At 32.8% G+C, this 16,900-nt stretch overlaps 1 protein-coding gene and 1 non-coding gene across 9 annotated transcripts; both read right to left on the bottom strand.

The window, feature by feature from the left end:
* Positions 1-406: 406 nt before the first annotated feature.
* Positions 407-11,655, bottom strand: LOC101253908 (protein arginine N-methyltransferase 1.6). 8 transcript variants are annotated; one of them, XR_011221504.1, is made up of 14 exons: positions 10,524-10,985; positions 9,628-9,862; positions 7,975-8,143; positions 6,694-6,914; positions 6,502-6,620; positions 6,328-6,431; positions 5,658-5,929; positions 3,533-3,763; positions 3,304-3,380; positions 1,875-1,964; positions 1,641-1,790; positions 1,463-1,537; positions 1,280-1,376; positions 407-1,122 (listed from the first exon to the last, which is right to left on the bottom strand). XR_011221504.1 is itself a non-coding variant. In XM_010324599.4 (14 exons), exons 1-14 carry the CDS (start codon positions 10,832-10,834, stop codon positions 968-970), a joined length of 2,211 nt encoding a protein of 736 aa, XP_010322901.1. In that variant the 5' UTR covers positions 10,835-11,655; the 3' UTR covers positions 407-967. The 8 variants fall into 8 exon arrangements, 6 of the variants coding, with proteins under 6 accessions (XP_010322901.1, XP_010322903.1, XP_010322899.1 ...); XR_011221505.1 differs by having other exon boundaries at positions 3,304-3,377; XM_010324599.4 differs by having other exon boundaries at positions 1,875-1,968; positions 6,694-6,858; positions 8,018-8,143; positions 10,524-11,655.
* On the bottom strand, positions 2,800-2,925 carry LOC112941731 (U11 spliceosomal RNA). Its single transcript, XR_003247304.1, has one exon. It is a non-coding gene; the product is annotated as a U11 spliceosomal RNA (small nuclear RNA).
* Positions 11,656-16,900: the final 5,245 nt, after the last annotated feature.

Here is a 16,900-nt window from a genome sequence, read left to right as displayed (position 1 = left end):
TATATCTCAACTACTGCAATAATTTCATATCATGTGATCAGCACCAATTTTGGGGCCTAGTATTATTTTTTGTTCCTTTGTACTAATAGAAATTTAGCGGGAAATGACTGACAGCAACACAGTGTAACAATGATTTGAATTTATTCTTTCAAGTTTTTCTACCGGACCAACTAATTCAGATTCATACCAAAAAATCTTAAAAGCGTTCATCCACTCTAGTGATGGAGACACGAAAGGTGTGTTTTATGACAAAATTGACACAATGATGCATGGTATCTCATTAAAAAATGGATATGACAAGGCACACAGGAAGAGTAATCTGCAGTGAACAGGTTAGTGATATCTAAATACTCTTAAAACATATATTTGAGTGAGACACATTAGGCATTGAAATTTTGAAGGATCCTTTCTCTTCACAGAATACCATAAATTATTAATATTAAGTATAGGGCTATTCAAAAGCGAATCGAAATTGATAAGCCGAACCGATAATCAATAAGTCAACCCGATAAACTTCAAAACCAAACCGAACCAGCCGATACACAGCCCTAATTAAGTAGCTTCTACTTCATGTTTACCTTCTGGTGGTTCTTTAACATACTACAAGTAGCGAGATGAAGATGACTTGTAAAATGGCGACAAGTACAAACACATGGAATGATGACTCTATCCAATCTAAAATACATAACTAGATGCAAAACTTCTGCACAAGGTCACATCTGGATGATATAATCTTACTGTAACTCGCCATCAAGGAGTTGTAGACTGCAGTATTACGCAGCAAGTAGTGCTGATTAACATCCTTGAAACTGTGGCCTTGGAATTTGAGCTAGACCTTCTTCATTGCCGATATATTTATGCCAATTAAGAGTGAGGAGTACGGTGACTTACAGCTCTGGACTTGGATGGCATTGAGAAGATTAAACTAGCTTCAAGTCTGATTGCGCAAGGCAACTAATGCGCTTGGTTACAAGAAAGCATATTCTACAATGAGGTCACCAGTTGATGGATCGAAAGACGTTTCAATATCTGCTGAGTGACAATCAGTGGTGGCAGATCTATGGCTCCCCACAGCCACGGGCTCCTTCATAAGCTTTACCCCTTGCTTCCAGTATCTTTGTTCTGAATCAGATAGAAGATTTTTAAGTTAATGAAAATTCATTCAAGGATAAAGGGATAGAGCAAAATTTTGTGAAAAGAAAACAAGAAGCAAGCATTTGACACCCCAAACAAAATGTCTTAGCAATTACTGCTACATTGCGACTTCTCAAAGACACACCTGGTCCTGTAGACAAGACAATGGATTCTTCTGCATCCATCACCCAGTCGATCCAAAGAACAAATCCATGACATTTTCCATGTGAAATAAATTCTACCTGCAAAACCTTGGTTTTGTGAGCTAATGTACAAGCTGCCTTTATTGTTAACAGAATCTTGCCAGTTTCCACGCATGACCTGATACCTTAGCTTTTCCAGAACATGGGCTTATTGTTTTCAGGAAATTGAATTCCATGATAGTAACTATGTCGCTCATTTTCTGCAATTTTAAATCTCAATTGTATCAACATCAGATTTAAACTTTGTTGCATTAGATAGTCTAATTTGTAGCATTCTTCTTCCTCAAAGATGATGTGAACTACCTTGCTCTCCCCACATTGCCAGACTGAAAAAGGTAAAGTAGGATTTTCTTGTCCGGGAGGTAAACCTCCACATGCCCCTAACGTGGAATTGACAACTGAATGATCAAAGCCTTCAACATGTTGCAGGCACTGATGACTTTGCCAAAGGTCCTGCAAACAGTTTAACATGTCCATCACATGAATTTAACTCTTCTCATGGTCAAAGCATCAAACAGAATGCATCCATGAGCTTACAGGAAGAGACATCGCACAAGCCTTTAACAATCCTTTGCAAGGCATAATCACTGCACCTTCTGATAGGATTGAATCCAATAAACTTCGGTCCTTCCTACATATGATCTCATAATCAGAATAGATACTTTATAAGTAAATTCCCATGAAAAAAATTTCACATTTCTCATAGGTATTATAATAACCTCCACCTCCACGAAAGAATAAAGAGTCATACAGCAGCAGCAAAATTGAAGAACAGGAACATAATTATTTTTTTGATGACCGTTGTGTCCAGGCTAGCTTACGCGCACCTCAACTAATTCCACAGGATATCTTTCACCTCTACCTAGGTAACTCTGTCCACCAAGGCTAGAACAGAGAGGAAGAATCACCTAGTGTTTTTTGTCTCCACTGAGTTCTGAACTTGAGACCTCAGGGTTCTCAACCATTGCATATAGTGGCAGTTTCTAATCTCAGTATGTCCAAAGGTGGAGATTGTTTTTGGTCAAATGGTAACTGCTCTATAAATGCAGCTTACAATGATTAGAAATTTTTATTACGTTGATACAGTTAAACCCATCCCCTCCTCAAAACCCCATAACCAAGAGGGCCACAGTGGCATTTCTCATTTTACTCCCTTGGTGATTCAAATCCCAACCTTATGGTTGGAAGTAAAGGTTCTTTAATACTAATTGATCACTCCCTCGTTAGCTTAGAACAAGAAATACAGGTTTATATCCACTACAGCTTCTAAGAAACAAAATGATGCTCTTCTATTGGTAACTGACAGATTGTTAGGCAGTGGTGCAGTGCTTTAGTGCTGATTGTAATTCCAAAGCGGCTCGCAGGACATGTTGTGCCTATGTGTTCTGATTAGATTCAGGTTGTATTTGGAACTCAGTGAGGCACTAGCAAAGAGTCTCATTACATTTTATTTCATTTTATTTTTTGAGGGTCGGTCAAGGAGCCAACCCGATAAAGTTCCACAAAATTATGTCGGCCATATGTCTTAATAGCCATACAGCATTTGCCACGCAGGCAGAGTGGCATATTTAGCCAACAGACCCTTTTTTATTCATTACATATTACAATCAATATTACATATTGATTGTAATATGTAATTATTACAATCAATACTAGTAAAAAAATTCCATAGGTTTAATGACATCAATCCTCTTAGCTGTGTTGTGAAAGACATAACTGCTAATCCGCAGTGATAAGGGTATCAAAACAGTATAGCTGGGAAATCACTAACAAAAGCAAATGCAAGAAAAATATTACAAACATTGATCTAAAGAGACCACATTACGAGATTGTTTTCCAACAAATAATTTAAAGCATTCAGTGTCCAGCACTGAATAATCTATCCATAAAAGTGCAGCACAGAATCATTTCAGACAGCATCAACTCAGTACACTAAAATCAAAGGAACAAGTTACATCATATTTACCAGAACCGTAGATTTTGCCATGGAAGCACACTGTTGTTACCATAATAAAAAGGTTCCCCAACTAACAAGTCAATCTGCTGAGAAACAACAAATCATCAACATTTGCAAGGAAGTGGTATAGTGTTAGGCAGACAAAGTTCCATATTTGAGATGCCATGGAAAAATAGGTTAGAAGAGACAACAAGCAATCATGGTCGAGGTTCAAGAGAAAAATTGTTACATTTGTTACCTTCTCCTGACTACTTTGAGAGGTCAACAGTTCACTCATCTTCTGAACTTCTACATGATCCTTTGAATAACCATTTGCAGTTGCAACAGCTTGCAAATATAGCGCACCTTTCTCTTGCAATCCTGGAAACAATGATAGCACATGAGACCCTTTTGCGAGATGGGCAAGAGCAACCGCAAGAAATATGCTATCATCCACAACAACACACAAGGAGGGAGTTTTCTGCTTCATCTGTAAGGAGCAAAGGAGCACAATTAACTCCAACTGACTATTTGAAGTAAAAATAGCAAAACAAGCAGTCAGTTCCATGTAAACAATAATAACATGCATGATTGTAATTATGAGCACATATTATCTGACTGGCTTTGTTCTTCAGTAAGAATAATTAATGTAGGAAACAACATGAAAACTGATAGGACCCAAAAAATATCGGCAGTAAACAAAAAAAGATGTAGAACGAACTTGAGGAGCTATGCTGATGAGAACTTCCATTTAACAATGAATTTGGCACAATACTTGAGGTTACACTTTCTCCCCCGAAACAACCAATACTTAAGGATTTACACTCATGCCATCAGTAGTAGAAGTAATCACCTGTTGCTTAAGAAGCTACAGTTACTATGTTTGTCAGGGTGAAGTGACACTTCTTTGAATAAGTGTGCTTCAAAGCTATGTTTGGAGGATCTGACACGGCTATATGGCATTTTTGGAGTATCCAAACGACTTAATCAGAAAAGTGAAGAGTAATGTAATTTAAGAGACAAGTGGTCTCATTGAACCCATCTTTAAAAGATTTAACCACCAAAGAAAGAACATTTTGCAATCTTCTTCTACTTTGGTCAGCCAGTACTCTCTTTCATTAATTCTATTTCTGTTCACTCTTGATAGCTAATTTCTTCTACTTTTCTTCACAATGACTATCTTTTTCTTCTGATGTACAAAATCTCCTCTAGCTACTTCTGTTTTTGAACTTCTTCTCTTCTATCTCTCTCTCACCCTCTCCTGTTGTCAACAATTTCCTTTTTTTCTTCTTGTCCTTTTGATGAAGGTATATCATTAAAAGCCATCAAGTGGATGCATAGTTACAAAAAGCAGAAGAGAGTTTGTTAAGCCCTTTAGGATGTGTGAATCTAAATCAGGGATCTGACGAAGTCCAAAAATTTACAGGGGTTAACTTAGTCCAGCAAAAAAGATTTAAGTAAATATTTAGCTTTGAGACGGTGATTGGTGTTGAAATTCCATAAAAAAAATCAACACAAAAGATCCTCTATCGAATTCCTTTCACTGTTTCATTCTCGATTGTCCCGCTCTATATATAAAGCCTTATGGCATAGAAACAAAATTGACTTGCAATTGAAAATTATTAATACTGCTACTGAAGTAACTGACTAGCTGATGGGAGACAATGGGGTGATACTGGTTCCCGGAAGAGTTAATATCTCCATTAGCTAAACCCTTTCTTACCCTGCCTTTGGATTCGTATTTTGTTCGTACACAATCAACGGAGGCCTTCCCGACATATGTTGCAACGTCTCCAATAGCATGCTCTTACTTCGTCTTTCCCTTAATAATTTTATCGGGACCAATGCTACGAGCTTCCGGAATAGAATGGGATCTTCGTAAAGTTGATCATTATGAGTCTTACGACGAATTTGATTGGCAGGTTCAATGGCAACAATAAGTGAAAATTAATGATGAAATATGCACAACAAATATGTCATAGAAACACTTACAGATTCTGCCACTTGATAAAAAAAGATATAGCAAGGAACAAACACATTGAGAATGGAAGCAATAAAACATCAAATGATGCATCAAATATAATCAACTCAAAGGTAAAGTAAACCTGAGAGGCACCAAATACCATAAGCATGGAAAATCTGAAAGCATATGGCTTCAATTCATCAAAAGCTAACAAGGATATGATAACCAACATCAATTGCAAACATCCAAACATGTTTTCGCTGTTATTTTCTGAGTTCAGGTTCACAGTGCTCAATTCTAAAGAACTATACTCAATGAATCCACATGTGCAAACATTCTTTTTAGAAAAACTGAACAATTAATGTGGATGTACAAACATTCTTTTGGTTGGTGGTTCCATGGAATAGATGTGAAAACTTACTGCATTTTTTATAGCTTTCAGCATTGAGCATCTCCAATTGACATCACTATATAATGCAATTTTTTCTGGCAGCAAAGTGATTTGGTACTTCTGAGCACTGACCTCACTTTGTTCAAGTTCCAAGTTCTGGGACAAAGTCTTCATTTCATATGAGATGCTAGTATCAGTGTGAACCGCCAGCAAACTAACTTCTTCATCCTTCAATAAAGACAAACCTTTCTTTGGTATGAACCAAACACACTGTTTCCAGTGGTCACACCAATTCTGACTCCCTATTGTGCATACAGATAAAAGCACAAATAAGGAGTTATGTTTAACTCTGATACTAGAAAGCCTGTTAACTCATTTTTCCATTTATAGGCATGCAAAGGATACCAATAACAAATATAATAATGTGAAAGAGTACTCCTTGCAGCAAATCCACAAGTGAAAAAGTATTCAGTTCTATCCCAAAAAAAAAAAACGAAACGGTATGTATTTTTTATGTCAAAATCAACACTAAGGAAGTGCTAATTTTTATGATTACATAAAAGAAATTAAACAAGACTCAGTTTCCAAAAAAAAGAAATTAAACAAGATTATATGTAATTCTATCCAAATTGCCTCTAGAAACTACAAAGTCCCGCCCTAATATCAAAAGAAAAGAAAAACACAGAGATACTCCACTCACAGCTGATAGATGAATTAAATCCTTCCACGCTAGATGGGCAACTTATCCATTTGGGTGCAGTGGAGTAGAAGATAGTGCCTTTCTCATCAAGCTGGAGCAACCACCTAAAAAGTAACCAAGTTATATATTGTTTAACGTGAGAAAACAAAATCACTTCAGAACCAAAATAAGTACCATGAGATTACAGCATGAACAGCGCCAGTATCAGTAGCTTGTACACTCAGCTTTGTTACACGATGACTATCCGGCCTTCTCCAGAAGTCAAAATCAAATACTTTAAAGGGTTCTGAGAGCTGTATAAATTGAAGTGAGTGGTATTCCAGAAGTTGTCAATATAGAAACATATTCCGCTATGAAGTACTTTACCAGCTTGATGTCTTCTTCCAATGCATCACAATGCATGGAAAATTGTTGCCGTTTGACACATAAAGCTGAATCCATTCCTTCTGGAACAAGACAAATTTCATCTAGTACTTCTTTCTCAGTGTTATACAAATCATGCAGCTTCCACAAATCTGTGCTTTCTACCAGCTGGAAGGTAAGTTGGGGAAAAATAACTGCTTTATAACCAAAAGGAACCCAGTGGGCTGAAACATACTCTAACGATTTTAGTACATCGCAACCAAGTAATATAATGGCAGGCAAGTTATTACTCTTTAGCTAGGTTCAATAAATATAAAAGGAATATCTGATTAGTTTGTAGATCTGAAATGCGTTCTATTAACTGTATATAAGATGAGTTTATCTGAAATTTACTACGAAGCACTTGGAATGGCACCTGAATTTCAGCTGATGCAAAAACAGTAAACCCAGCCCGACAATCAGGACACGCACTGACACAAGTTATCTAAATGACTTAACCGATCAACCAAGAAAGGAAATTGAGCTATCTAAATGACAGCACACTAACAAGGTCAGTCAACTTTTGAAGACCCAACCAAAACTCATTGGTTTTCGGAGAGGACAAGTAACCAGTCAGTTCATGGAAAATTGCAGGTTTAGCTGAAAAGTAACTGCCTGCAACCAAAGGACCCTGACCCTACACCATCAGGTAGAAGTAGAACAGATATAAACCAATTGCTACGGGAAATTTTCCTAATAGTGAAAAACAAAGCAGAATATCTTTAATAGTGATCATTTTGCATAAGAAGAGCTCTTCTTTTCTTTCTATTCTTCTATATGTATCCATAAAAGCCCACTCTTCTAATTTTAACGTAACAAGAATTACACTAAAAGTTTTGAGTATAACGCAAAATGTTCTACATCTGTCATTAGAAATTAGTACGTGGTACAGGTAGGATTGTTGGCAAATAATATACTGTTCCATTATCTTTCTACAGCATATCACAATGGTACTACCTTTTTTTTAATCATGACAATGTTACAATTTTATTGTAGATGACGATATTTTTTTAATTCATTTAATCTCTGGTTACTTTGAGGTTTCCTCTTGCCTTAGGCAAGTGATTTATGAAATTGGTCCCTATTGTCAGCATATAGACTACTCATAGTAAGTCATTGTGCTTCTCTGACTCCCTAGTTGACCATAAGTCCTATTAGTCGGGTCAATGTCATTACGACGTGATGCAGAGTAGTCTTAAGATTAAATTAAATCAAAGCAAACTACAAGAAACAAATTAAACTTACAATCTGCAAAAGAATACTTAAATATGAAGCCATGGTCAAACACCTGACCATAAACCGTTGCACGGTAAGGCACTGTTTTTGGATTGTCTACCAGTAGCTGGTCATGAGCATGCTGCAGAGTTGGAATTAACCCTTCTCCCAAAAGCTCAGAGTCAAGTATTTCGCTAACCTGAATTTAGTGGTAAATGATTAACAAGCATTCATGCAACTGTACCATGCCATTGGTTAACAATCAACCATTCAATCTTTTTAACATAATAAAACATGGCAGATGTGCAGCGTGAATCTCCAAATGAGATAAGTGTTCAGAAAAGGAACCAAACCACCAACCCAAATTAAAACAACTCATTACAAACTGACACCCAAACAAAAATAAAGCATGGTAGTTTTTGGATTGAAAAATTGCAAAAATGGAACGGCTTTACCCCAAAAAAAAAACAATCTACATGATATGTAAAATAAAGTTCTTTATTGTCCCATTTTTATCATCCAATTAAATAATGAAGACTCTATAGGTAGACTTGAATTTATTTATTTGATAAATTAAGAAGTAAGCCCTTAAGTCTGAGTAAATGTTACTCCTGGAAGTTTGAAATTTATGTAGAAGTTGATCCTGTGTTATTATTTCAAGCAATAAAATATTATCAAGTAAGAAGTAGTGAAGAGAAAGTATCCATTTAAAGAAATAGACACCATTTACACTAAGATAATATTTACTTTCCTAACTACGGTTGTAGCTTAATATATGAGAATAGAGGTTCATTTTTAAGAGTGATGATATGAATTTTGTTTATATCATAACTACACCCTCACCCTTTAGAAATAGGAGCGCAAAAAAAAGAATATTCAGAAGCTTTGCATGAAGAATCTCATCCAAAGTTAGAGACCAAGACGCAAGTAAAAACTTTACAGGTAAAAGTAACTTTCCTGAACAAACTTGTTAGCAGTATTATACAATTCCATTACCACTTATATTGTACTACTCCCTCCATTCTGCTTCATATCATACTTTTTCTACTTGTAGACATTCCACAATGTTGACACCATAACGCAAATAAAGCTACTCTATACAACTTTCAAAAATTCAATTCATTTAATTATTGAAACTTTTTATACCTTTGATGTGATTTTTGCACATCCAAACTAGCTTTTTGACACACTACTTCAATAACCTTTTTTACCACCATTTATATAATATACATGTCAAATTAATGTCTTATACTTCGTGTCCAGTCAACCAATGTCATTTAAAATAAAATGAAGGGAGTACATAACATTTTAAACTTTGCACCAATGGCGTCAAACAAAATGGCCATATAGACTGGTAATTTTCATATACAGCAACCGGCCCGGTATCCACAAAACTTGAAGTAGAATGGCATCATGTTAAATAATGTTTACATAAACGAGGCAAAAAGAAGATTGAAATTTTTAACATATTTAAACAGTAAATTAGGTGAGTGCATCTTTCATTTAGTCCAGCAAAGTCTGTAACTAAAACTTCACAGACTAGCCCACATTGTACTCTTTTTTCCCCGACTGGATGTCGTGGAAAAAGTTCATGACTACTTTATCAATCATAGGCACATGTTCAGCGTAAAGTATGTCAATAGTCTGGATCTAGTAATAGGGAAAAAAAACTAGTGTACTCACAAGCACATCTGCCCGTGAAGGCATGTCCACACCAACTTCTAGTTCATCTGACCTCTTGTTAATGATGCGGATTTTTCTTTGCATACCATTGGCATGCAAAACCTTCCGCATCAATTTTACCATAGGAAGATATGACTCACAAGCGGTAACCATCCCCTTAGAGCCTGAGCTCTCCACCGAATCTCCAAGATCCATTGCTCTGGCTGCCATCATAGATAGTAAACCAGTTCCCGCTCTGCAATTTGTATTAAAAATAAGAACCTAAAATATATGTATGTTGACTCCCAATTAACAAACCATACATCCACCAATCTTAAGTCTTAAGACCTACCTAATTGTTGCAAAAAGTTTGTCAACAGTAAAGTCATAGTTTATACAGATCAAGCTTTTCTCACCTTTTTCCTTCTTACATTTGGTTGCTCTTACTTATCATATTACTATAACATATATTTTCTTTCATCTATTATCATCTTAAACCAATCTTACGGTGTTTCCCCGTTCAATTTTGTTACTTACTTCTCATTCCAGAAAAAGCTGAAACCTTATAATAGACCCTCTGTTGAATTCTTCATTTTCTGCTGATTCCATTCATATACATAGAGGGGCTGACTTTTGAGCTAAGTTTAATTAACACTACGTCCAGTGTCCAGGAAATATTCTGTATGAAAAATGTTTTTTATCTCGGGAATCATTTACTGGATAAGTTAAACAAAATGGAACATAAGGTATGTCCATAGATACTCAAAGTGATTCTTCTATAGTTATATGCATTATAAATACAAAATCCGATATAAGAAAATACAGTCAGGATAGTGATTTTTCCGACTTATTGTGCAGATAACATTCTTATTTCAAAGTAATTTAACTTCCGAAAATGATATATAACTAATGAATACCCAATATCGAGAACATGGCAAGGCTTGGTTATGGTCTTGTCAATGGCTTCCCTATAAGCTTTATTTCTTCGAGTATCATTAAGCATGTCCAGGTAAGAAGTATTGGCAAGAAGCTGCTTTGTAGCATCTCCTGAAGCTTCATCTTCTTCAATGACGACCCATTCGGAGTTTCCGGTAAGTGGGTCGACTTTGAGCTGGAACATTCGTGACCCGGAACTCATGCTTCGGACAGTGAAGGCCTTTGAGCGAGTATTGTTAAAGGAACGGAGAAAAAATTGGGGGTTTAGGGTTTTAGGGAAAAGGCACTGCATAGATGTTAAGACTACGAAGAAATATTCCCGACAGTGGTGGATAACATGTCTCGCAACTACGCCGAACTGAACAAAAATATTTTTAGTTATAATAATTAATCTAAAATATTAAAAATGTGAGATTCATATTTAAGCTTTCACCTTTAAATTTGAAAAATAATGATAATTTAAGCATAAACCTCACGCTCTATATATGATGACTTAATAGGTCAAGGTGTACTTTTTTTCAAATAAATACATTGTTTCATTCTTTTTTTGATGTATTTTTGTTTTAATAATAATTTATATTACAAATAAATGTTTATCCTACTTACTCAAGGAAATTAAGAAATATAAATATTTTTTATTTTATAAGAATGTTTTAATTTTATATATCTAACTGCTATTTTAATTAGTAAAATGAGATTAAAAAGAAAAAAATTAGTTAATATATTCTTTTTAAAAAAAATGAAATTTTCTAGAAAGTACAGTAATTTCTTAAAAGAAATAAATAATAGATTTATAAGAAAAAGAAAACTTTGGGTATTATTAAATCAAACTATTAATGGTGGAGCTAACTTTGGGTCTTTTTCATTCTTGAGAATGGTCGCCACTTCTATCAAGACCGGAATGATTATCCCTGCTCTGCACCAGCGACGGCCCCTACCTCATTCCTTTGCCTCCCAACGAAGCCAACATATATCCGATCCGAATTAAAAAAAAAAAGGAAGTTTGATTATTGTAGTAAGATCAATTGGCATAGGCCATAGACGGAGAGGATGAAAGAAAGACATAGAAATTTTCCCCTGAAGCTACTATTAATGGTGGAGCTAACTTTGGATATCTTTTAAAAGGTAAATGAAAAAATTGGCTATATTTGATGCAAATAAAATTAGGGGCATGTAAAAATCGAACTGGTTGATAAAAGCGAATCGAGAAAAGTGTTATTAACGTATTGTTATTTGGTTATTGAGTTAACGGATTTTTAAAAGTTCTATAAAAAAAATTATAGGATTAGCGGTTTGATATTGATTTTTAATATTGGATTATTCGGTATAACCCATTAAGACTAGTAATTTACTAATTTTACTTGTACATGAATATCATATACTAATTTCAATACTTATTAGTAGGTGTTTTTGTCCTTAAGCCTTCAATTTACTTTATAGTAACTTTGAGTTCACAACATCAAATCCTACAAAACATCAAAATCTAAAGTAAGAATCATATTCCTTTTAATTTCTCGTTGTATTACACTTATATAGTTCTTTTTCTTGTGTTTTTATTTTTATTTCTATTTTATAAACATTTGTAAGGTCACATCAGTGTTGTAGACGTCATATACGTATTTTATAAGTATTTAATAATTGGTTAGACCGAAAATTAAATTGTTAAGAATCAAAATTGATAAACCAAAAACCATTAAAAATATTATTGATTTAATGTAATTATAAATAAAAATCAATAAGTCAAATCGAACCGACCTATGCATACCTCTAAATATAACTACTTATTTATTCTATATTTATGAAATCTATCCTTTCAATACTCTATATTTTTAAATTAACTTTTATTAAGAAAATTATGCAGTTAAGCAAATTTATACTATTTAATTACTCAATATATTTATAGTTTGTTATAAATACCACTCGCAACTAACATTAACCAGTAATTATATGGGAACACTTTCAATTTATATAATTAGTCAAGTTTGCATAATTCGTCACATTTCTATAATTATCAACTAACTTTCTTTATTTGGTTTGTATTTAAACATGACAATGATTTCCTTTGGTTTTCAGTTTTATCATTATATACATTCAACCTTTTTTGTATAAATTTTTAAAGTTTGTATAAACGTGTAGTCTTTAGATTTTGTATAATACAATTTATATCATGTAATTTGTATAAAATAATTGTATCATTGTTTAAATTTCATATGTTTATGTTTGTATCAATTCGTTATTTCAAATTTTATAATATTTGTATAATTCGAGACTTTGTATTACTCAATTATACAAAAATACGTGAATTAACGAGATGCAAATTATACAAATTGTTTTTCTCTCTCGCTCGTCTGTCTCCTCCCTTTCTCAATCTCGCTTGCCTCTCTCCTCCCTATTTCAATGTCGCTCACCAGTTATACAAATGCATATGCATATCAGTTACATGTATACAATTATATAGCCGATATACACATACAATTCATCTCTCTCACACTCTTTGTCCTCTCTCGCTCGCCTCTCTCCTCCCTCTCCCAATCTTGTTCGCAACTCTCCACCTAACATTTAGCTATGCCTCGTAATTAGCAAATTATAGCTATGGAGCGAAATTAAACATTTTTGAGTGACTATATGTGAAATCCCCTTTTTTGTTTGATCCAAGTCTTGGCCCAACCAACTTCGCTCAAGCCTTTCCGGGCCCACTTGAAAAAATCATTTTTTTGAATGTGTTTCAAAAATCATATTACAACCTTATCAAATCATGAATTGGGTTGATCGGTTCAACATGTGTAGGTCATATTGACGATTATAACTATAATTTAGATGTCTTAGTCTGAATACTAAAATGATAAATTAAAATCTGAATACTAAATAATTAAAACTATTTTTTTGAACATATGAATATATAGATTTGTGTTTATTTAAATAATAATAAATAATGAATTAATCTACTACCACACCGAAAGAGTGCTTTTAAATAATTATATAGTTATTGTTGATGGTGATGAATAATGAGTAGTAATTAATATTTATGGTGGCTGATAGTAATAATTTAGTGTTAACAACCAATAGTTATGATGAATAATGTCAATATTAATAGCAATGACGAATGATGTAGGTGGTTGGCAGTATATAATAGTATCCGGCGGTGATGGTTATGGATTGTGATTGATTGTCACTATAATAACGATAGCTTGTGCTGATTGTAAACATTGACTAGTAGTGGTGATGTCTTATTATAATGATCGATAGTGATCATAGTGATTGTGGGAGGTGGGCGGCAGCCATTGGGGTTGATAGCAATAATGTTAACCGAATAAAATTATATTAATGACTTATTTTCTTCGTTTGAAATTCTTGAATACGACTTTGTTACATATCATAATTATTCAAATCTATTTAGATTAATTAGGTGGTTAAAACATATTTAAAAACAAACACATTTAATAATTAAGGTCATAATAATTAAAACTTTATAATTGTCTAAGAATTAAAATTAAGATATACTAAAACCAATAAGCGCCAAAATGAGGAGGTTTAAAAGATGGGATTAGAAATTAAAATCAAAGATTGGAACATAATCAAATCCAATCACAAACTTTTGTATGAGTGGAATAATATCTACCCTGCTATCATCATAGTTGATTAATTAATTGAGTAACAAATATGGTACTTACTCTGTTTCATAAGATTAGGCTAGTCATGTTGTTAATTTTTTTATTTTTTTATTTTGTGTGTCTCCTATTTTGTTGATTTCATTTTGTAAAACAATAATTGCTTCTAGTCTCAATCAATCCAGAAAGCTGAACAGTCATTTTAAAAATTATTCAGATTTAGTTAGTTTTAATGTAAAAGTAAAAGTTGAAATACTTCTAGCTAAAATACGAAAAAACTCCAACACAATATGTTGAATATTTCTTAAATAAATATTTGAATTTTGAATATGTAGGTCAAATTTCAAACTCCAAAAACTAATAATAAATTCATAATAGCAAAACTTATTTGAACCTCATAATATTATTGAAACTCTGATAAAATGTTATTGATCAATTTAAAGAGGAATAATAATGAGTGAATAATCTTTTATCTTATTTTACTTATGATAGCTAGTAAACTTATAATCAAAACTAAGAATATACCATGAAAAAATATTTTGAAAATTTGTATAATCTTCAAATTGTTCAAAAAGTAACTTTATGTAGTATAAAATCTCCAATAGAAATGGATTTTTTGGTTGCAAAAGGAATAATTAATTCCCATGTTTAAGTAATTGACATAACTAATTATTGTTAATTGATCACTTACTCCAGAAGACTAAACTTTGCATGCAGTGTAGTCTTTATTTTTCAATTTTCAAAGGTCTTATTCTAGAAAAATAGTTCTTTTCTGGACCAAACAATTTTGCTCATGTTAGTAACATTTGTAAATATAATATATACTTTTCTATAGTCAAATGAGTCATAAGAATACTAATGGCCAATGCGCTATAGGCTATGTATTTTCTGATTTGTATTTTTTTTTCTATGTTCGATATTTATGTTGAGGTTTTTACTAAAATTAATTAACTTTAATTTGGATTGGAAAAATCTATTTTCTATAGCCATGTACGTATGAAGTTTGGTTTGCTTTTATTGGAGATTTGCTTCTTTTTTCAATACTATTTTTTTGATGGGTTCAGTTTTTTGATTTATTTTTTATTTTTATTAACCCTATCGGGTTCTTAATTACCTATTTACTATTATGTTTTTTCTTTTTCTGTCTTTTCTTTTGTTCATACATATAAGATAAGAATTTAATAGTTTTCTAGTTCTTCTAGTCTTTGTTGATTTTTGAGTGTTACATGAAGTATATTTTATAATAAATATAAAGTTTCTTACAAGTTGGAAATCTGACTCAGTAGGGGGTTGGGTTGGGGTTGTGGACGGTGACAAATATTGCAACTGAGTGTTGATTCGCGAATTTGATAGTTAAATAAGAAATACGTTATTTATATATTAATTTTTGTATAACTTATACGATGTTTTGTAGGTATATAGAAAATAAGTTATTTATGAATAAAATTAATATGATCTTTGATATACAACTAGAAACATAACTAGCTAATATATGTATAACTTATAATTATGAGGCAATCTCTATATATGTGTACAAGTTATAATTATGAGGCAATCTATGTATTACTTTATTTAAGATAGAAGGTGGAATAACTAATATATGTATAATTATATTCTATAAAATATTACATAAATTCACTAATAACTGATCTCTACATTACTAAAACATTCATAACTCTAACCAGCTATTAAAATGTTTGTTACGAAAGAAAATGTTTTTCATGAAAAATAGGTGAGTGTTTTACTTAATTTTTAGTGTTTGGTAAGAAACCAAGAAAATATTATACAATAATATTTATATGTTATCTAGCAAAACATTATGCAGACAAATAGGGATGGAAAGTGAGGATTTCGGGGGTGCATGAAAGCGATAAGAGGAGATAATAAACTTGAAATGTCACTTATCTAACTTGTTTTCACTACTTACATTAGAAAAATTAGTAAAAAAACTCTCATTATTATTTTAAATGTTTTGATTCTCTAAATATGACATGAAATTTCCACTGAAAATTGTATACTAGTACTAGAAATAGAAATCAAAGGATATTAGTTGCATGGAAATTTCAGTTCACTACTATAAGGTCAAAAAAATAGGTCGTTATCGTCAAAGAAAGCATTGAATAGACTTTTTCCTATAATTTCAATTTTTTCAAAAACATTGCTCTCACTATATTCGTATAATCTCCAAAAGATTTGGATTTTTCTGTTGCAGAAGGAATAATATCAATTTTTTAAAAATTGTTTTAACTAATTGTTAGTTGACTTGTACTCTGGTATGAACATACTGAGCAATTTCTATAGCAAATGTCAAACTGCAGACTCAAGACTCAAAAGATAATGAGTCAAGAATTTTAATTTTATCGGTTCTAGATTCTAAAATAACCGTTTCAAGTGTTAATATCTGAGTTCTAACCTCAGTATTAATGAATTTCTTAACACAATAAAAGTTACTGGGTCTGACCGAACCTATACCAGAGTTCTAGCTCCGCTCATGCTCAATGAACTTAAAGACTAGGAATAAAGTCTATTTCAAAGTAATATTTTCTATATAAGTGAAGTCGAGTGTCTAACGGAAACAACCTCTCTATCTCCATGAGGTACTGGTAAGGACTGCGTATACTATTCTCTTCAGACCCCGCTTAGTAGAATTTTGCTTAGGTATGTTGTTGTTATTATTGTTCTCTATATAAGTAAGATTGTGGCCATTGCTTTTTCTAATCTAAATTACCTTTCATCACAAATTAAATAAT

This window comes from Solanum lycopersicum, chromosome 6 (genome assembly GCF_036512215.1).
Source record: "Solanum lycopersicum chromosome 6, SLM_r2.1".
Classification (NCBI taxonomy): Eukaryota; Viridiplantae; Streptophyta; class Magnoliopsida; order Solanales; family Solanaceae; genus Solanum; species Solanum lycopersicum.
This window is presented reverse-complemented; position numbering and strand designations above follow the sequence as displayed.